Raw genomic sequence first — 21,446 nt, forward strand, 5'->3', positions numbered from 1 at the left:
ATCCTTCCCCTCCCGCTCCCCCCCCCCACCCCCCAAAAAGTGTCTCTGGTTCATAGTTTTTTGTTGATTTGATTTTCACTTTCTTATATTCATTTTTCCTGGTCCCTTATTTAAGTTTCTAGATTCCTGCTATGAGTGAGACCATCCGGTATTTTTCTTTTTCTTTTTGGCTTATTTCGCTGAGCATGATCCCTTCCAGTGCCATCCATGTTGCTGCAAATTGCATGTGTTTATCTTTTTTGAATGCTGAGTAATATTCCATGGTTTTATATGTACCACATCTTCTTGATCCAGTCATCCTTTTGGGCATTTGGTTGTTCCAAAGCTTAGCTATTGTAACAGTGCTGCTATAAACATAGGAGTGCAGGGTGCTCTTTGGAATTGATGTTTCTGTGTCCTTTGGGTAAATACCTAGGAGTGGAATTGCTGGATCAAATGGAAGCTCTATGTTTAGTAGGTCCAGAAATATCCACACAGCTCTCCATAGTGGTTGGACCAGTTTGCACTCCCACCAACAGTGCACAAGAGTTCCTTTTCTCCACATCCTCGCCAACATTTGTTGTTGCTAGTTTTTTTTAATATGTGCCATTCTCACTGGTGTGAGATGGTATTCATGGTAGTTTGATTTGCATTTCCCTGATTACAAGTGATGTTGAACATTTTTTCATATGTCTGTTGGCCATTTGCATTTCCTCTTCAGAGAAGTTTCTTTTTAGCTCTTCTGCCCATTTTTTGACTGGATTATTTTCTTTGTTGTTGCTGAGTCTCATCAGCTCTTGCAGATTTTTGTGATCAGTCCTTTATCATTCAGTGTTGGGTGCAAAATGTTCTCCAGTTGTGGGGTTTCTCTTTGTTTTTGTTATTGTCTCTTTTGCTGTGCAGAAGCTCTTTAATTTGATGTAGTCCCAGCTGTTTATCTTTCTCTTCACTATCACTGCTTTGGGTGATGTGTCTGTAAAGATGTCTTTGATGTGCAAATCCCGTAGTGTTTCGCCTATATTTCCTTCTATGTATTTATGGTTCAGTCTTATGTCTAGTTCTTTAATCCATTTTGAGTTGATTTTTGTGTATGGTGTGAGGTAGTGGTCAAGCTTCATTCTTTTGCATGTAGCGACCCAGTTTTCCCAGCACCATTTATTGAACAACTTTCTTTGCTCCAATGCATAGTCTTCGCTCCTTTGTCAAGATTAGTTGACCATAAATCTGTGGGTTTATTTCTGGATTTTCTATTTCGATTCCATTGTCTGTATGTCTGTTCTTGTTCAATACATGCAGTTTTGATGATTATGGCTTTGTAGTAGAGTTGAAGTCTGGGAGTGTGATGCCTCCATTTCTTCTTTTTTTTTCAGTAGAGCTTTGGCTATTCGGGGTTTTGGTGATTCCATATGAAATTTCATCAATAATTGTTCTATTTCTTTGAAGAATGCCATTGAGATTTTGATTGGAATAGCATTGAATCTGTATTGCTTTTGGTAGGATGGCCATTTTAATATGTTTATCTTCCAACTCCATGAGCGGGATGTCTTTCCATTTCTTTGTGTCTTCTTCTATTCTTTTAACAGTGTTTTATAGTTTCTTTGTATAGGTCCTTTACCTCTTTTGTTAGATTTATTCCCAAATATTTGATTTTTTTTTGTTTCGATAATAAAAGGGGTTGGTTTTTTGATTTTTCTTCTTCAGATTTATTGTTTGTGTATAGGAAGGCTACTGACTTTTGCCGTGTTGATTTTGTATCCTGCCACTTTACTGAATTGATTGATGAGTTGAATTAGTTTTTCTGTGGAGATTTTGGGGTTCTCTATGTATATTATCATATCATCTGCAAATAGTGATAGTTTGACTTCTCTTTTCCTATTTGGATTCCTGGATGTCTTTCTCTTGTCTTATTGCTCTGGCTAGGACTTCCAGTATTATATTGAAAAGCAGTGGTGAGAGTGGACATCCTTGTCTTGTTCCAGATCTTAATGGAATTGCTTTCAGCTTTTTCACCATTGAGAATGATACTGGCTGTTGGCTTGTCATAGATGGCCTTTATGATGTTGAGTATGTCCTTGTATCCCAAGAATTTCAAGGGCTTTATCATGAATGGGTGTTGCACTTTGTCGAAAGCTTTTCAGCATCTATTGATATTATCATATGGTTTTTATATTCTTTTTGTTGATGTGTTGGATAACGTTGATTGATTTTCGGATGTTAAACCATCCTTGTGCCCCTGGAATGAATCCAACTTGGTCGTGGTGAATTATCTTATGGATACATTGTTGGATTCTGATAGCTAAAATTTTATTGAGGATTTTTGCCTCAGTGTTCATTAGGGAGATTGGCCTATAGTTTTCCTTTTTTGTGTTGTCCTTTATTCGGTTTTGGTATTAGTGTAATATTGGCTTCATAGAACGTGTTTGGTATTGTCCCTTCCTTCTCAATTTTTTGGAAGAGTTGTGAAGGATAGGCACTAATTCGTCTCTGAATGTTTGGTAGAATTCATTTGTAATCCATCAGGTCCTGGGCTTTTGTTTTTGGGGAGGTTTTTAATTACCATTTCAATTTCGCTGCTTGTAATTGGTGTTTAGGTGTTCTATTCTTCTTTATCTAGCGTTGGGTGATTGTAGAGTTGTAGGAATTTGTCCATCTCCTCTAGATTGTTGAACTTGTTTCCATATAACTGTTCATAGTAGTTACTGATTATTCTTTTGATTTCTGTGTGTCCGTTGTGATTTCTCCTCTTTCATTTATGATTCTGTGTATTTGTGCTTTCTCCCTTTTTTCCTTTGTGAGCCTGGCAGGGGTTTGTCTATTTTATTTATTTTTTCAAAGAACCAGCTTTGGTTTCATTGATCTTTTGGATTGTTTTTTTAGTTTCAATTTCATTTATTTCTGCTTTGGTTTTTATTATTTCTTTTTTCTACTGGTTCTGGGTTTTTTTTGTTGTTCTTTTTCTAGATCTTGAGCTTCGAGATTAGGTTGTTCTTTGAGTTCTTTCTTGTTTTTTGATGTGAGCTTCTATTGCTATATATTTTCCTCTTATACTGCTTTTGCTGCATCCCATACATTTAGGATATTGGTGTCCCCTTGTCATTCAATTCAAGAAATTTTTTAATTTCTTTTTGATCTCCTCGTTAGTCCAGTGGTCTTCCAGTAGTGTGGCTTTAATCTCCATGAGGTAGGATAGTCCTTGCTTCTTTTTATGATTTATTTCTAGTTTGATGCCTTCGTGGTCAGAAAAGATGGTTGGTATGATTTCAATCTTGGTGTATCTGTTGATGTTTGTCTTGTGCCCCAGTATGTGATCGATCCTGGAGAATGATCCGTGTGCGCTGAGAAAAAATGTGTACTCCGTTTTTTTTGGGTTTAGTGTTCTATAGATGTCTGTTAAGCCCAAATGCTCTAGGTCCTTATTTAGAGCTTTAGTTTCTTTACTTATTTTTTGTCTTGTTGATCTATCCATTGTTGATAGTGGTGTGTTGAAGTCTCCCACTACATATGTGTTTTCTCTGATGTCTGTTTTCAGAGAGGACAACAGTTGTCTGATATATTTTGGTGCTCTTTCGTTTGGTGAGTATTATGTTAATGAGTGTTATTTCTTCTTGAAGTATTGTCCCCTTAATCATAATGTAGTGACATTGGGGTCTTTTTTATTTTTTGAGTTTGAAGTCTTTTTTATCTGATATAAGTATAGCTGTTCCTGCTTTCTTTTTTGGCCCATTTGCTTGTAGGATTGTTTTCCATCTTTGACTTGAGCCTATTTTATCTTTTGTAGCTAAATGTGTTTCCTGGAGACACGCAAAAGGTGGGTTTGTTTCTTAATCCAGGCTGCAACTCTGTGTCTTTTTATTGAAGAGTTTAGTCCATTTACATTTAGAGTTAATATTGATATGTTAGCATCTGTATTTGCCATTATGTTTGTCTTTCCTTTTGATTTATATTTATTCTTTTAATAACTTTTTTTTTTTTTTTTGGTCTTCTTTCGTTGTTATTCGTCCCTCTGAGGTTCTGGCTTTAGGATTCCTTGTAGTATTTTTGGAGTGGGGGTTTAGTCGCAATGAAATTCCGGAGTTTCTCTTTGTCTGGGAAGGTCCATATTCTTTCTTCGGAGGAAGAGAGCTTTGCGGGATAGAGTATTCTTGGTGGCATCTGTTTTCTTGGAGTCTGTTGACTATGTCCCTCCACTCTCTCCTTGCCCGTAGTGTTTCTTCAGAGAAGTCTGATGTCAGCCTGATTGGTTTTCCTTTGAATGTTATCTGTTTCTTCCCTCTTGTTCAGCTTCATTATTTTTTCCTTGTCCTGGATTCTTGGGAGCTTTACTATTATGTGTCTTGCTGTGTTTTTCCTTTCGTCGTGGAAGTTTGGTGTTCTTCTTGCTTCTTGTATATCAATTTCAGCTCCTTCTTCTCATTTGGGAAGTTCTCTTCATTATATCCATGAATATTTTCTCTGTTCTACATCTCTCTTCTCTCCTTTCTGGAATTCCTATAACTCTTATATTTCCTTTCCTCATGGAGTCAGATAGTTCCCGAAATCTTTCTTCATTCTTTTTCCTTCGTACTTCTCTTTCCTTTGCTGTTTTGGTTCTTTTTATTTCTGTGTCTTCAAGATTACTTATTCGTTCTTCCATTTCATCTATTCTGCTTTCATTGCTTTTCCCAGAGTTCTTTAGTTCCTCCATTAATTCTTTGATCTCCTGCATTTCTCTTACTTCCCTCTTTAGGGACTCAATTTCCTTCTTCTGATCTATCACTTTTTTAATCATGGCAATTTTAAATTCTCTTTCTGGAAGGCTCAGAAGTTCTTCCAAGTCGCTGTCGTTGCAATCTGGGAGTGGATTGGTTTTCTTTTTGTGGTGTGCTTCTTTCCTGAGAGTTTTTAGGTTGCGTTGTGGTTCTTCTACTCCCTACTGTCTGTTTTCTAATTTGTCGTATGCGTTGGGACACTGTGTTGCTCGGACTGACTGACATCTTGGGTGAACTTCTCCGCTCCCCTCTGGCTCTTCCAGGAGCCATCTCTGTCTTCTGGGGGAGCTTTCTGCTGGTTTTAGGCAGTTTTTACTGAAGAAATGTCCCTGTTCTCAAATGGCGAAGCAGGATGCAGTCCCTGCGCCTCCGGTTTCAGGCACACTCTTCTGCGCACCTGGTCTGCCCCGGACGTGGGTGCCTGCTCCCTCTGTGGGCTCAGACTGCTGGTCGGAAGGGGCCTGGCGTGGAATAACTTCCCGGCTGGCCACTGGGTCCTCCAGAAACCTTCTGCCCTTTTCAAGCAGTCTTAAGAAATGTCCTGTTTTATAGGGTGTTAGTGACTTTTTTTTTCCTGGTCGCTAGGTGGCGCCAGAGATCTCTCCTATTGTCCTTGGGGGGCTGTTTTTCGCCTCCCCCCACCCGTGGGACAGAGAACAGAGCGGGAATGGTAGGGTACACCTCAACAGCTTTGGGGTGCTGTGTCTGCCTTGTGCCCCACCGTCGTGGAGAACCCACGCCCCGAATTTTCGTGCCCTGGGTCTCAGTTCAAAGCCCTCAGTTCCAGGAGGCGGGCTGTAGCCCAGTTCAGTGGCGCGGGAATGGCGCCTTTTGCACAGCTCCCGTGCCTGGGCGCCTGGTTCCTGCTCACTCAGGGAGGGACCTTCACCTCAGTGAGGACCTCCGTGCGTCTCCCCGCAAGCCTAGGTCGTCTCCCCGCAAGCCTAGGTCGCAGGCGCGGGGACCTGGGCAGCCGCGATCCAGGTCTGCACTTGCTTTCCAAGCGTGCTGAGCGCGCCGCTTTCCCGCGCCAGCTTACCGGCAGCCCGGGCTGTGTGCGCGTCTCCCGGGGTCTTTGTTCTTCTCTAATGGCGCCCGGAGCCGTTTGCTCGCCGCTGCGGCGGATCCTGCAGGGTTCGCCTCAGTTCCCGTTCACGGGGTGTGGTGGCTGCAATAGTTCCTTTCCACTCACAGTCCCGCTTGCTGCGTCGTTTGTTCTTGTGGGCCGTTTTGGTTTGTTGTTTCCTCCTCTCTGCCGGTCGGAGAGTGCCGCCTCTGTGGGCGGGGGAGGGGAGCAGGGTTCTGCGCTTCCCTCCCTTCTAGTCCTCCTTTATGGCCAGTTTCTTCTTCGGGCAGTTCGCTGGCGTCACCCGTTTATCTTCCGTGTCCCAGTTCTCACTGGGACCTGCCGCTTTTCCTCCCTATTCACTTTTTTTAATGGGAGATCTTACTCGCAGCGTCTCCTCGCCGCCATGTTGCTCCGCCCCCTCCTATTGCTAATATTTTAATCTCTGGTCTCTTGTCTATTATAATACAGAAAAAAATCTTCCAGCCTAACTTTTTTTATCCTTCAGTATCCTTAGATTAAGTCCTTGTCATACCTTCCCCCCATTTTACTTACCACCCCTCATCCTTCCCCTAAATAGATTTAATCCATTAAAAATAAATCAGTAGAAATAGATCTGTTTCCTTTCAATTCAAGCAACAGGTCTAAAAGCATTACCCTTGAGATTTTCAAATGAATGGAAGGAAAGCATCTATCTTTTCCCTCAGCAAAAGCAGTTATCTCCCACAGCTTAGCATGTCCTTCTCTCTCCAGCTCACTCTCAAATGACACACTTGCTTTCTAGTTCCTTCTGGTAGATTCCACAGTCTCAGATGTTCCAGAATTCTAGATGATCACTTTCAAGTTCATTGATCTAATAATGCTAACTACCCATAAGCCATGAAATTCCAATGAAGACTATTGGAAAAGAAAAATCCCCCAAACGGAAAAGAGTAAATCAGTAAAATAAGATGACATGAAATAAGCCAGGTTGAAAGGAGCTTAAATTCAAAGAAAATGAATACCACTTTCTAAAGAAGATTTAGAAACTAAGACTTAGATTTAGAAACTAGGAAGATTTAGAAAATAGGACTACAGTTACTACCCTTTCACATTTTAGAGAGTAGTATATAAATTCATTAGGAAAAATTAAGGTAATGCTACCGAAAATACGTGAATTTGGGCCTCCCTGGTGGCGCAGAGGTTGAGCGCTGGGTTGCGAGGCTGCCCGCGGCCTCTGCGGCACCGGTTCGATCCCCGGCTGCTCCCCGGCCACCCGAGGAGGGTCCCACATGGCGCGCAGACCTCTCCTGCCGCCCGCTGCTCCCCTCAGCAGTGTACTTCGGTCCTTCTGCCTGCTCTGCTCCCCGCTCTGGCTCTGGTGAATTCTCTCACCCTCCCGCGCTTCTGACTGTACCCAGTGCTTGTATAAATAAATAATAAATAAATAAAAAAAAAAGAAAAGAAAAGCATGAGTTTATCTTTAAAAAAAAAGAAAATACGTGAATTTTTAAATTGAGATGGCTTTTAAGGAGGATTAGAACTGTTTTGTTATTGAGAGAGAAAAATGAAAAACAGAACAGGAGAAAATGAAGGTAGTTAATGTATCTTTTGTTTCTACAGATTTTTAATCACAGTCAGGGAGGGGCTCCTCAACCTTTAACAAATGATTTTCGGTGCATTATAGTGAGCTTTGTTATCCAAGGGCCTGAAAGAAGATAGGCCTGGCCATGGAGACAAAGAGCCAAGGCCAATCAGAATGGAAGTAAACACAGCAAATACATGCACATCTATGACAGAGTGCCTCTTGAGGGCAGCAAAGCTCTCTGCCGTCAGCTCACCATGGAAATCATCGTGGCCAGCGTGAGGAGGACTGGCGCAGATGCCATCAGTCAGAAAGCCTTCGTGGTGTCGAGCTCTAAGATGGCTGTAACTGGATTTGGTGAAGAGAGGATGTTATCTCTCAAATGAAATCATCGTGAAGCCAGAAGGAATGAGAGATGTTTCAGCCCCTTCACTCTGCTTCTCCAATCATGTGTTTTAAAAACCATTTCTGGGAAATGGTCCTGCAATTACCTTGGCTATGTAGGAGGGCTATGCCTAGTCTAACTTAACCTTCAGTATGGGTGAAGCGTCTCATGCAGAATACGTGAGAGGTAATTTGAGGCCTGTCAGTCAGAGTTATTCTACGTGATGCGAAATTACCCCTTTCTCTATTAAACACACGTACACACCCCTACCTCTCTGCTCTTTTCTTTAGCTAAGGGTGGAAAATTCCATAGGCCTGAGCTGGCTAACTGCCTGCTAAGTGTCTGGCCAGCTTGTATCCTGAAACACCTCAAGTCTGAAAACAGTGCCCACTTACAAGAACTCCAGACTGAGGGAGTTTTGTGTGGGAGAAATTTTTTAATTATGAAGAATTTAAGAAAACATCCAAATTGAAATTGCAGATTGCAAACCTGTGTTGCAGTCTTTCGGCCAAAATTCCCAAAAGGGATTGTGATTCTGCATTCTGTTTCTGTGGAGAATTCTGTACCCGGCTAACAGTTTGCCCGTCTATCAGATCCCTGTTCCTCCTCCATCATAATGTCAGTACTGATATGGGAAACCGTCTCCCCCAGAATCCCACCATTCCTCAACCTCTGGCAATGCCTGTATCGTAGGCAAAGTAATGGATTCCCAAATAGCCCACATCTTAACCCCTGGAACCTATGAGTGATCCCTTCTGTGGCAATGGAGACTTTGTGGATGTGATTAAGATTTCTGAGATGGGAAGATTATTCTGGACCATCACAGGTGGGACCAATGTAATCACAGGGCCCCTTCTAGAAGTTGGATTCAGAGATGTAATAACAGAAGCAGTATCAGAGTGACACATCATTAGAAAGGCTTGGCCAGTCATTGCTGGCTTGAAGATGGAGAAAGGGGCCCTGAACCAAGGAATGTAAAGCAGTCTCTAGAAGCTAGGAAAGGCGAGGCAACAGGCTCTTCTCCCCTAGATCTTCTAGAGGAGGTGAGGCTTTGATCACACTTTGGTCTTAGCCCAGTGGGTTTCCTCCCGAAGCATGAGATAATAAATCCTTGCACAGCAGCAGTAGGAAATGAATAAGCCAGGTATCTACTCAACTCTCTGGGGCCACGGGCCACGCCAGACACACTGCCTCCTCTGAGTTCTCTAGAAAGACACTCACCCTTATCAGTCCACAGGCCCACCTGAGCCGTGGCTGTTCCATCACCAAGGTGAAGAAAAGGCATCCCTGTTCAGAGGAAGCAGCCCAGACCTCAGTCTTAGAGGAATTAGACATATGCCCAGAAAACCAAGGCAGGGGATTAGATGTGAGGTAGGGGATCAGGACAAGGAAGCAGTGATGGCGGCCATGACACAAGGGGGAACAAGGAAAAAGATAAAATCCAGTGACTGGAAATGGATTTTCAAGACAGGACAGAACCAGCAACCTGCAGGATGTAGGGTCCAGAAGCTGAACTCTGGAGGCGGGAGCCTTGTGATAGGACCCTGCTGAGGCCCAGGAGGTAGCTATGGGAATAGCTCCAGCAGCCACATGCAGAGCCAGAAGAGAGGGAGGCAGGGAGAGGGAGCTGGGCTTCAGTTAAAAGCACAGTTCCCCTGCAAGCAGTCATGTTGGCCCCTGGGAGGGAGGAACAATTCCCACCCCCACTGGGGGTCTGGAGTCACAGAGAGCAGTCTTCCCTCTGCAAGCAGCCCAGAGCCTGATGGAGACACTCCACTAGGCAGGACAGCTGCCTGCCCCTGTGAGTTTTTAAATAACAATGTATGTAGTTGCATGTTTGCAACAGTTGATTCTGAGCCCTCTTGCACTTGAGTTTTATATCTTGGTGGTAAGGTCTGCACCGCAGCAGGTGGTAGTCTCTCTGTGGGTCTCGCTGAAGCATCACTGTTAACCCAGGAAAATAAACTGGTTATGCCAACAGTCTCCTTCCACTCACCCCGGGAACACTGACAGCAGGTCCCACAAGGCATGAAAGTTGGCAGGTTCTCAAGTGGGAAAACTTAAACTACTCGTAAAAAAGGTATGGGGGGAAATATATGTTGTTATTTTTGGACAGTATTAGCCCACTTGAAACAAATCATAAAAACAGTTTCCATGAAAATGATCCCAGGTAGCTCCACAGAGCCAGTGTTCTGGGGATTTTTTTCCATATGGTTATTCAAAGAGCAACGAAAGGGAGAATGGCCAATTGCAAACAGCTCTCAGAATCCCCGGGCTGACTTTGGCAAGGACAAATCTATACTGATCTTGCCCACATTTCTCAATAACAACCCCACCCCTCTCTGCATTTGTTTTTTTGTCCTCACCTCCTACTTTCCCACTAAAGAGACCTGAGCTTGTTCAGAAAGAAACAGTTTCCCAATAGGAGATCTTGACCCAAAACCACACAAAAAGAGCTTGCTCCACCTGATTTATGGCGGAATTGAGCTCGGGACCTGGTGCCACTTTACATGATGGGGCCACAGGAATGCAACACCAGCAGCTTCTGACCTGTTGTCACTTATGAAACGGGGAGGCTCCGCAGCCCGCCTCACAGGAAACCATGCCTCCATCTCTCCACTACACGAGAGAGGTGATGACAATGTGGTGTGTGACACAGAAGAACACACGAGGCAACACGTAGAAGAACATTTTTAACGCTTCATAACATGAAGGCAATGCATGCGCAAGGTCTGGCCTGTCATCGTGTAAAACCCACTTCATACAAATACAATCCCTAGCCTCCTGCCGCACTTCACTGAAACACTTCAAATAAACATGTTCTGTCTCAGGGGCTTGGAAGAACACTTGACTTCTTAAATCGCACCAAGTTTAACAGTTCGGTCGTTCAGGAGAGCAACAGGATCGGAAAACTGATGGCTTCCAATATCTCCCAACTGTTCTCAGCAGCTTGGAACACAGGCAATCAGACCTTAGGTGTCAGGAAAGGCAAAAAGCCAGTTTCCTGGGAGTGATAAACTCAATAGGCAATGAGATGGAGAAGAGTTGCAGGGAATCGTCGACAGCAAATGGAGGCAGGATGGTGAGCGCTTGTGCACACTCTTCAGGTAAACCATGTGTCGCTGGAACAGTGCGCATATTTGTCATGGTAGCGACTATGCTGGAAACCTGTACACACTCTCCCTAACAGAATGTCTTCTGGCACCGCAAAACCAGGAAAGCCAAGTTGAAAAGAACATGAATTGCTTAAGAGAACTTTAAGCTTTACTTTTTTTTTTTCCTGCTAAAACACCTATTTCCAAAATAGATCTTTCGAAGCACATTTGAATGTCAATACTCATCTGATTTTTACAAGTGAGGATTCACTAGGGAAAGGGATATCAACAAAGTTTTGAGAGAGAAAAACAACAGCCGTGAAGTTCTAGCTTTCCCCACCAGGCCCAGTTCTCCTATATCCATCCCTTAGCATAAGCCACACTTAACAGATCATCATGATGGTCAGTGCTTCTGGGAAAGGCTACACTCGCAAGTGTCCCAGACTGGAGGACCTTCTCCCCAGGCAGAGGGCACAGGGCGGCAAACTCCTCCCTATAAAAGGACTAGCCTTCCCAGTCACTCCTCAGACTAGACGGAAGGCCAGACTTGCCAAAGACCCAGAGCCCTAGCTCACATCCCGGGGCTCTTCAAAATGACCAAGTCCAACTGGGAGTGGATATTACCAAGAACCTAAGGGAGAGGGGCTTTCAGCTTATCCTCCCAGAAGGGGACAATTCTTGCCTCAGTCATGTAACTCAGCCTTTGGGAGCATGATCTGGAGTGAGGAAATAAAAAAGCAAGGGTACCTGCTTCCCTTTCAGTTTACTTGTGGCTGTAACACATACACACAAGACCTTTCTTGCCCACCCTGCAGTCTGACGAGACAAGAGCCAACAGTGCTTTCCATGCACCAAGCCCCTAGTTCACACATGGAACAACTCCTTCAAGTCTTTCAACAAGTTCAGAGGAGGGTTATCAAGGCTCAGAAGGTTAAGTAACTGGTTCAAGGTCATCCCAACAAGTAAGTCAAAGCTTAATTTTGAACCCGGCTGTAACCACACTGCTCTAACACACACAAGTTACATGCAATGGAGTCTCTGTCCCTTTGCCCCAGTTGCTGCTAAAAGCCTCCAGGGTGGGGCCCTGCAAGAATGAAAAAAGTCTCTGGTTCTGGGTAGATATAAGCAACATGCCAATGATCCCCCATGAACCTCTCTGCATTCCTGGCAGATGCTAAAAGAAACCAGAAGACCGAAATCCCCAAGAGATATGGATCCGAACGTTACCGTTAGGATTGCCAGAAAAGGGGAAACAGCTCTAACTCCTTCTCCCTCCTGTGGTTTCTAGCCCTTCCCTTCTGTGTGAAGGAAAAAAAAAACCAAACCCCAAAAAACGAATAATTTTCAACATGCCAACTGAACTATTGAAGAGTCCACAGCTCAGAGGAAAGCAAAATCAGGTAGGTGAATGACTCCTCTGACCTTAATTCCCAGCAAGCCAGCCAGGGTGGTTCCTGAAGTGGCATCCTGGGAATTTCAGGAGGTGGCAAGCCCCTCTTGCAGCGCAGAGGAGTTAAGGGACAGCAAGGTGAGTGACAACATGTAGAGTATGTACCAAATTCTCAATGCGATTCTGGGACCAAGGACTGTGCTCATTCCCATTTAAAACAAAGAAAAACGGCTTCTGTCATCCAAGAAATGCGGAAAAGACCTGTAGAGCTTAACACGTTTATTAGCAAAGGCTGATTGAACATTGTTGAATGCCAAAAGGATCAAACGATGGAAAAATGTTGAGGCTCACAAAAAAGTAGCGGGGAGGGAGGGATGATTTAACTAACTGAAGACAAAAGGCAGAACCACTAGCCTCCTGTGGGGTTATCGCCTCTAGTCCAGTTATCTGCACACATCACATCTCACTTTCTGATTCATAAATTCCTTCATGGGCAGAATAACTAGCCTGTTCAGGCACCAGGGGTAGGCACCTGGTCCCCTTTCACCGGCACTATTTGCAAACCCTGGCAGGAGATGCTACCCAGGGGAACCCTAAGTTCCTCGCCCATTCTAATTGGAAATCTGGGCCTGGCCTCCAGGCCATTTCTCCAGGCCCTGCCTCCCATTTCTCTAATCACCCCCAAAGGTGCAAAACTCTTTAATCAGCTAATCTCCCCCACCATCTCATCTCTGACCTGGCTCCTCCTCCCCCACCTTCCTGAGGAACACTTTTCTCTGTGTTTTCAAGAGCCCTAGTCTTCAACAGTTACCAATTTTTTTTAAGTGTGAGAACCTCTTTAACATCTAAATAAAGTTTTGCTGATTCTCCATACGTTAACAGAAAAAAAAAAAAAAAAAACCTCTAGTCTTTCACCAAAATACAACCATACAGGATCGGCCTTTCCCTAGAATGTTCTTTCCACTGTCTTGCTTAACTGAAACCTGGCTTTGCCCTGACAGCTCTAATCAGGCAGAGGTTGCGTCTTTTTCTTCTCCCTTCCCCTATCACCAAACAAGCTTTTCCTCCTGTTCACCCAAGCTGAAAAACCTCATCTTGACACCACCTCTTCATTTCTTCGGTCTTCCTCCTACTCTTTTCCTACCCTCACCCCCTCCAACAATCATGAAATCCTGTTGATGACTGAAACGCCTCTTAATTCTTCCCCTTTTCTCCATTCTCAGTGCTTTGGCGGTTATCTCTCGCCTGAACTTCGTAACTCTATTTCAACTAGTCGCCTGGCCTCCAAGACACCCAATATCTGGCGCATCGGACATATTGTTAACAGTCTATTTCTGGCCATTTCCTGTATTACTCCATCCCAGGCACTGTGTGAGGCACTGGGAATGGAGATGAATATACAGCCCTTGACCTCTTGGCTCCCGTGGAGAATACAATGGGGGCCCATTGTATTCTGTGACACCCTTCTAGAATAATTTTACTTCCACTATACATCAGACACTTTCCAAATATTACCTTCTTGAGTCCCCACAAGAACTACAGTAGGGAGATACAAGTACCGATCCCCCTTTTCACAGATGAAGAAAATGGGACCTGGCAGGTGACAGAGGTCAGACCCGATCTCAGGTTTAACTTCCGACTCTGGGCTCTGCCCACCAAATTTTAAACCGAACACTGAAGCCTTGGAAAAGAGCCCATGCTGGTAAAGAGTCTTGAAAGGAAGTCATGTGAGGTAGGAAGAAAAGAAATGAAGACTCTTTGGCTTCGTGAAGAGTGAAGAGTGAATTTTAAAATAACGTGGTGATTGTCCCCAAATATTTAAAGGGTTGTCATGCGAAAGAGAAAGCAAATGTTCTGGGAGGTTCCAAACAGCAGAGCTAGGGCCTAGCCCCTAGTGGAACTACGGAGAGTAATTTTCAGTTCAAGAACCTTGTCTAACATGGTTCTCTAATAGGCAGAGTGTGTCTAAGTAGCTAAATAACCGTTTTTCAGAGGGGTCCTGTGGGTGACACTCCTGCCTTGAGTGGGGCAAGTGGTCTAGATTCGGTTTCTGTGCACATCAAAAGCAACTTGGGTAGTTTTTCAAAATGCAGATGCCTGGCCCCACCCCAGACTAGTCAAAAGAGAATCTTGGGGGCGGAGACTGTTATTGCAAGAATTACAAACAAGAAAATAAGTCTGTAAGTTTTGCTAGAATCCTCAAAAGAAATAGGAATGAGGGCCTCCCCTGGTGGCGCATCGGTTGAGCGCTGGGTTGCGAGGCTGCCCGTAGCCTCTGCAGTGCTAGTTCGATCCCCGGCCACGGGCGAGGGTCCCACAAAAAAAAAAAAAAAAAAAAGGAAAGAAAGAAATAGGAATGGCTAAGTAGCATATGAAAAATTGTTCAACTTCAAAAGTAATCAAAGAAATGCAAATTAGAACAGTGATAAACCATTTATCTCCTATCAGATTGCAGAGATTAAAAAAATATTAATAACCGGGGTTGGCATGGGAGAAGGGAAATGAATACTCTGATATGCGAATGAAAGACGGCAACTTTCTGCAGAACAATTTAACAGGATGTTTAAGAGGCATTTTTAATAATAAAAAATGTGTATGTTTGAGCAAGCAATTCCACTGTTAGAGATTTATCCTAACAGGACAATCTAGCAAGTTTGAATATGCCAATTCAGAGATGTTCATCCAGTTAATGTTTATACCAGAGTGGTCCAAAGAACTTTCTCCAACAGTGGAAATTTTCTGCATCTGCTCTGTCCTACAGGGTAGCCATTACCCACCTGTGCTATTGAGCTCTGGAACTCTGGCAAGTGCTACTTGGGAGCTGATTTAGTTTTGAATTATTTAAAATCTAAACGTACATAATAAATAACCACACATGGCTAGTAGCTACTGCACAGGACAGCTCACATTCCTAACACCACGAAATCAGAAATTATCAAAATATCAAACAAATAAAGGATGATTGCCGATGATACACCCATAGAGGAATTTTGGTTAGTCATTAAACATGATTGTGTAGATTTACATTTATGGGCAAGAAGAAACGTTCATAAGATACCAAGTGCAAAAATTATTTTAAAATGTGATATTGTTTTCAACTCATTTTCATATATACAGAGACAGTTTCAACATATATACATTAGAATATTAGCAGAGCTTCCTCTGAGTAATGAATTATTGTTTCTTGTTTCTCTATCTCTTCTACAATAAACAAGTATTTATGATGTAATTAAGCAGTAAATTATGTTTTTTGTTTTTTGTTTTTAAAGTGGCTTACTACTGATGATTAGAACAGGAAGAGAATCAATGCAGAGAATGTTTAACAGGCTTAGAAACCTAATTTTACTGTTTGGTGGGTCAAAGATCCCAGCAAACTGCACTGGACTTTATGGATAGATCCCCCCAAGTGGTTCACCCCAGGACCCCAAACCTGGCGCCGCCCACAGGAGCAGTAAGCCCTTTCATATTTGGGTGCCAACACCTCCCATTACCTCTCAGTCCATTCAGGGCCTAGCTAAGTCTGTGAACTGGAACCGCCTGGTCAAGAGGCCTTTATTCCCCAGGGGAAGTTGTTTTGTCCTATAAGCAGTCCTTTCCTTCAATTCCCCTGGGAAGAGGGAGCAGGGGAGCTGATTGGCTTTCAGGCCTACCCTAAAAGGTTACTCAACAAACATTCCAAGCAAAGGTAGTTGTGTGGGCAGGTGGGTGGAGTCAACCGCTGCAGAAGCTTTCAGCCATTCTCTCTGCTTTGGGAGAGCTTTTTTCCTCTCCTGGAGTTATCTGAAATCTGGCCAGTGCCAGGAAGGGGAGCTGCAGGCATTACCCTGCCTCAAGGGGCTACAATCTGTAATATGTAGCAACTCTTTGCTGATCCTTTGGAGCACAAGGAATTGAGGCTAAGTGTAGCAGCAAGCAGACAACAGTCTTCAAAGCCCCTGACAAGGAGTTTCCCAAGCTGACACAGAGCAGTCTGAACACAACAGGTTTAGCAAAAGCCTTTGTTCCTCCTGAGGCACAAATAGCTATATGCTGAATTATAACAAAAACAGCGTTAACACTGCATTTTAAACGTGTATACATGTAAACACTTCTCACTTAATCACACTCTCAGGTTGTAATACGCCTCCCCGCCCACGTCCCTCTGGAGAAATCTCTGCCAATGGTTAATTCTGTAATTATCCCTTTCCCTGGGTTAGAAATGACCTTCCTAAAAATGCTGAACTTACAGAAAATGGCAGCAACGAAACAGTCTCTCTTGCTCTATCTGCTTCATTATGTCATTAATAGATTCATGGTAGTAAGAAATGAAGGCTTGAAGCCACAACTATGTGCATCTGGAGCCCAGCCTTCTGAATTTTTCAAACAGTAAGCAAAAAGAAGGAGAGTGGAGGGCCTCCCCGGTGGTGCAGCGATTGAGCGCTGGGTTGCGAAGCTGCCTGCAGCCTCTGCAGCGCCGGTTCCATCCCCGGCTGCTCCCCGACCACTGGAGGAGGGTCCCACATGGCACGCAGACCTCTCCTGACACCCGCTGCTCCCCTCAGCAGTGTACTTCGGTCCTTCTGCCTGCTCTGCTCCCCGCTCTGGCTCTGGTGAATTCTCTCACCCTCCCGCGCTTCTGACTATAACCAGTGCTTGTATAAATAAATAAATAAATAAAAAATCTTTAAAAAAAAAAAAGAGAAGGAGATTGGCAACATGCCAATGAGGGAATAATTGTAAAAATATAATAATAAATAAATAAACAAACCTAAGCAGAAAGTGGGTGTTCAGCTTGGTAGGTTTCCCAAATTCTAGTGAGAGATACACCAGAGGACAGGTTGACCCGCTGGAAGAATGATTCCACTCCATATGGAAGCCCAAACGTGAGCATCCTGAGTTTAGAATGACACGTGCCAATCCCACCTCAGCTGTCCCAAATAAACACTTTGGGGCTTAAAGCAGAAAAGCGGAATTGATGGCAGCAGCTGCCACACAGTCCACTTGCTCTGCAGCCACCCCTGGTTTTGCCAACTTTGGTTCAGCAGCTCTTTGTGTCAAAATAGCAGGGGCCAAAAAGGAGAGCCATTTAGGAGCACTGAGTCTAGTTTAGACTGTTTCCTGATTTCTTATTGACCGAACTGTTAAAAAAAATAGCCTTCTTTAAGGTGCAAGGAATAATTGAAACCTGGTTTGTGTAGATAATCCGGGTGTCCTATTGACAGACCCAACCCAGGGTGAAATAAATTAGAACAAATGAAAAAGACATGCACCTACACGTATGCTAGGGCAGCTAGCTTGTGTCTTGCTGTGGTAGGGGCTTCACAAATGTTGATTGACTTAGATTCCCACAATCTGTTCTCCCCCACCCCCAAAATCTCAATGCGGATCATACACCAGAAGAGTAAGTGTGTGTTATTTCTCTGCAATGCCTGGTAAAATGATGTGTGGCCTTGGTCCCAAGTAAGGGAGGCTGACAGGGAACCACCGGCCCTGGCAGCTTCCCCTAGGGCACTTTCCTCCCACTAACCGGTTTCCCAGGGAGTCAGTGGCTGGAAAGGGACAGCTGCACCTGCAATACACAAAACCTAAAAAATTTGGGTGAGAATTCTAACTTTTGGAAGGTCAAACACTGGTCAAATCCCAGTGGAGGTTTGCTGAGTCCCATTTATTCCCTAGAGTCCATCTATCCACTTCACAGGCTCCCTTTTCATGAGGTGGTAGAGCGCCAGCCACCCCTGCTCAAACAAGGTTTTCTTCTTCCCTGTATTTCAGAAAGCATTTCCTGTGTCCTGAAGATTGAATCACTTGTTAACAATCACCCAAGATGAGAACCCTGGTATAAATGTCCTGCACACAGCTTGCCTTGCTCTCTTAACTGGCTGTGATGACAATCAGACATTCCAATCTGACCTCAACAGGACCTCATTCTAAAATCAGTGAAACACACAATAAGCCAAGTCTATTAAAACAACATTAAAGGTCTGAGCTTAGCTCCTGTAAACAGCAGGATTAAACTTTCAAGGGCCCTGCCACGATAGAGAGATTTCTTTAAAGTCACTTGGCCTTGCACAGTTGTAGCTATTAGGGATCAGATCTTTATCTCAAAGGTACATATTTTACCTTTGATCCTCCTCCAGAACTCCCACTAATGTCAACTTTCTCCGCTGCTGGATCAGGCCCCTGACCTCCCTTTAATGTTGGTTTTATCGGAGATTCTACAAGATCAACAGAAAAATTACAAAGAAAAACTGTGAAGTCCCCTTCCGATAAGTTGTTCGAACAAAAAGAGCCTACTCGTAAATTGTGAAATTTAAACACAGCAGATGACACGGTGGAAGGTGGAAGGGACAGAGACAAAAAACGAGCAAACTAAAACAACAAACCAAACACTAATTAAGCAGGCTGATTGCTTATGTAGGGTTTGTTCGCTAGTCCAGGAAATTGGCCGTCAGTGTCTAGAAAATACTCGAGAAGTGGCAAGTGCCCATTAGCACCCGCCCGTTTCCCTGTGGAGTGAGACAATCGGATGAGGCCAAGGGTAGCCTGGAGGGGTCCCAGAGGGTCGGTTCTCTTTCAAATCCCTTCCCCCACCGCGCCGCAGCCTCCAAGGCACCCCCCACCCCGAGCGGTGAGGCTCTCACCTCAGGTCCTCCATCCCACGACTGGCCCACCCCATCTTCCCGCAAACCCCCGCGGCTCCATCTTCTCTTTAAAGCGCTCCTAGGTCCCAGAGGACCCCGTGCCCACTCGCCGGGAACCCCGTTGTTTCCCATCTTCCCCCCGGCGGCCGCGGCGGCAGCACCCCTACAGCACCCATCATCACCCTTTCTCTCCAGTAGCAGGAGGAAGTCGCTCTGCTTCCTCTGTTCTCACCGCCCGCCGAGCTTGGGCGCCCCGGGCTTTTTGGGTGGGGTTCTTTTTTTGTGTACACGCTGTGTGTGTGCGAGTGTTAGTGTGCGCGCACACGCGAGTGTGTAGGTGCAAAACGCTCATCGCATCCTTCCGCCTAGGCTGCCTCAGGTGCCCGCAGGAGAGAATAGGGATCTCATCTCGCCCTGGTCCCCAGCTCTTTGTGCGGAGTCTAGGGTAGCGCGAGGTCCGCGGTCGAGCTCACACCCCCGGCCCAGCCCGGGTTCGGAGCCCCAGCCTTCCGCACCGCGGTCCGAGTCCCGGATCGCCCGTCGGCGTCCAGCTGGGCGCACGCCTTCGCCGCGCCTGGCAGCCACCGCGCTGTCAGCGGGTGCCAGGGACTCGGACCCGCGAGCCGCGCACGGTGCGAAAACTTGCTGAAGCGGAGAAAGAGCGCGCGTGGAGCACGGGTGGCCGCCCCGAGCGCCGCTCCTGTCCCGGCGCCCGCGCGCGGAAAGCCACCCGGCCGCTCGCGCCTGGAGCGCGTCCCCCGGGATGCCCGGTCCCCGGCCACTCACCAGTACCACGGAGCCCCGCACGGCCTCCGACACGCTCTGCCGAAGCTCCGCCGCCGTGCCGGGCTTGCTGAGCCGCTTGGTGAATTTGCGCACTTCGGCCATGGCTGCGCGGGCAGGTCTCGGAACGGGCGGACTCAGTGCCCCGGGTCCGGGCGGCCGCGGCCGCTGCTGCTCCAGTGTTTACACGCCGGCGGGCCGGCCACATCGCAGCTCCGCGGCGTCGGCGCGGCTCCTGCTGCTCCTCCTCCCTCCCGCAGCTCCTCCCTCGCTCCCTCCTTCGCTCCCTGTCCTGCCCGCAGCGTCGGCGGCGGCCGCTCCCTCCCCTAGTCAGCCGAGCCCGGCTCGAGACCAGCCCTGGGTGGGGTGTGTCTGGCGGGGAAGGGCGTGCGGAGGGGGAGGGAGAACTGAAGGGGGGGCGCGGGTCACGAGGGAAGAGGGGGGAAGTGGCAACCACTCGGGCTCCGCCCGCAGCCTGATGTTGCTGGTGCAGCCGCATCCGGGAGGGGCGATCAGGCTGCCGCTTTTTCTGTGTGTGTGTGTGTGTGTGTGTGTGTGTGTTGCGGAGGGGTGGGGAAGAAGGAAGCAATGTCTCCAAGTGTGGGGCGTGTTCTACCCCACTGCTCCTTTCCCGCCCGAGAGGCTACGGTGCCCGCTGGAGGGCGCGGGACTCTCGCGCCTCCCACCCGGCAAGCCCACTGGGCCCAGGCGGCCGGGGGCGAGGCGTCCACGCCGAGCGGCTGCCTATTGTGTGCTCCGCCCGGCAGGGTGCGCGGACGTCGACGGAGGTTTTCTGGTCCGATATGCTCCCTGGGGTCTTCTCCCCGCCCACCCACACCGCTGTGACCCAGTTGGACCTCCTTCCGGGGGTTGCAGGGCCCTCCCCCAACCCCCACCAGGCTTCAGGAAGTGGAAACTTGCTGTGGCTGTACCCCCCCTTCCCCCACCCCTGCCGGGGTAGGGACAACTGGGTGTTGGGGGCTTGGTAACTGGTGGCAGGTTGTCCAGTTCCCAGTGACGGTGCATGCGAGTGATTTGGGGAAAATCATTGCCTGGAATCTCCAGGACTTAATCTGTCTTCTAGGCGCTTTTACACACTAGACACTTTTACACATGCCATACTGTCACCTCTCCATTTCCTAGGACTTTCCTTATCCTCTTTGCCTTCCAAGAAATTGTTTTCCAAGAATCAAAGAACATCTTCTAAGTAGATGTAAAACAAACATGCTTAAGACAGAAACAAAGATGGCAATCCTGACGAACCAGTGACCCTCTAAAACCACCCCAAGTGCAAAGTGAGAGGCCCCGCTGACTCACTGACGGAGGCAATTTTCTGTAATGATAGGGTCACCTGCTGATAAAGACATTGTAAGTGGAAAATGTCATAAGTGGAAAATGCATTTCAATACTCCCAAACTACCCAACATCAGAACGTAGCTTAGCCTACATTAAAGGCGCTGGGAACACTTAGGTTAGCCCACATTTGGGCAGAATCGTCTAATAAGGTCTATTTTATAATAAAGTGTTGACTATCTCATGGACATTACTGAATACTATAAAATGAAAACCAGAATGGCTATAAGGTCCTCACTGCACGGACACAGCTGAAAGCACACCAGGCTGAAAAATCAAGCATTGAACTGAACTTAATTGCCGGAGGATGAGTACACCGCCGAATCATCAATTTCTCTCTCATCTAACGCTACTGGAGCAGAGCAGAAGACACTGTAGAGTGTCCATTGTTTACCTTAGTGATCGCATGGCTGACTTGGGAGCTGTGTTTGCTGCCGCTGCCCAGTATCACCTGAGAGTACTG

General features: G+C 46.1%; 1 protein-coding gene across 2 annotated transcripts in view; it reads right to left on the reverse strand.

The window, feature by feature from the left end:
• The window catches only part of DOCK11 (dedicator of cytokinesis 11), a 175,087-nt gene extending 155,217 nt beyond the window's left edge, over positions 1-19,870 (reverse strand). The window contains exon 1 of one of the 2 annotated variants that reach the window (XM_037512033.1): positions 19,634-19,870. In XM_037512033.1, coding sequence (XP_037367930.1) covers positions 19,634-19,735 — 102 coding nt within the window. In that variant the 5' untranslated portion in view covers positions 19,736-19,870. The remainder of the gene's footprint in view (positions 1-19,633) is intronic. The other variant, XM_037512031.2, reaches the window with a different exon arrangement.
• Positions 19,871-21,446: the final 1,576 nt, after the last annotated feature.

The sequence above is a fragment of the Talpa occidentalis genome, unplaced genomic scaffold (assembly GCF_014898055.3).
Source record: "Talpa occidentalis isolate TD23 unplaced genomic scaffold, MPIMG_talOcc4v2.1 talOcc4.15, whole genome shotgun sequence".
NCBI classification, from domain to species: domain Eukaryota; kingdom Metazoa; phylum Chordata; class Mammalia; order Eulipotyphla; family Talpidae; genus Talpa; species Talpa occidentalis.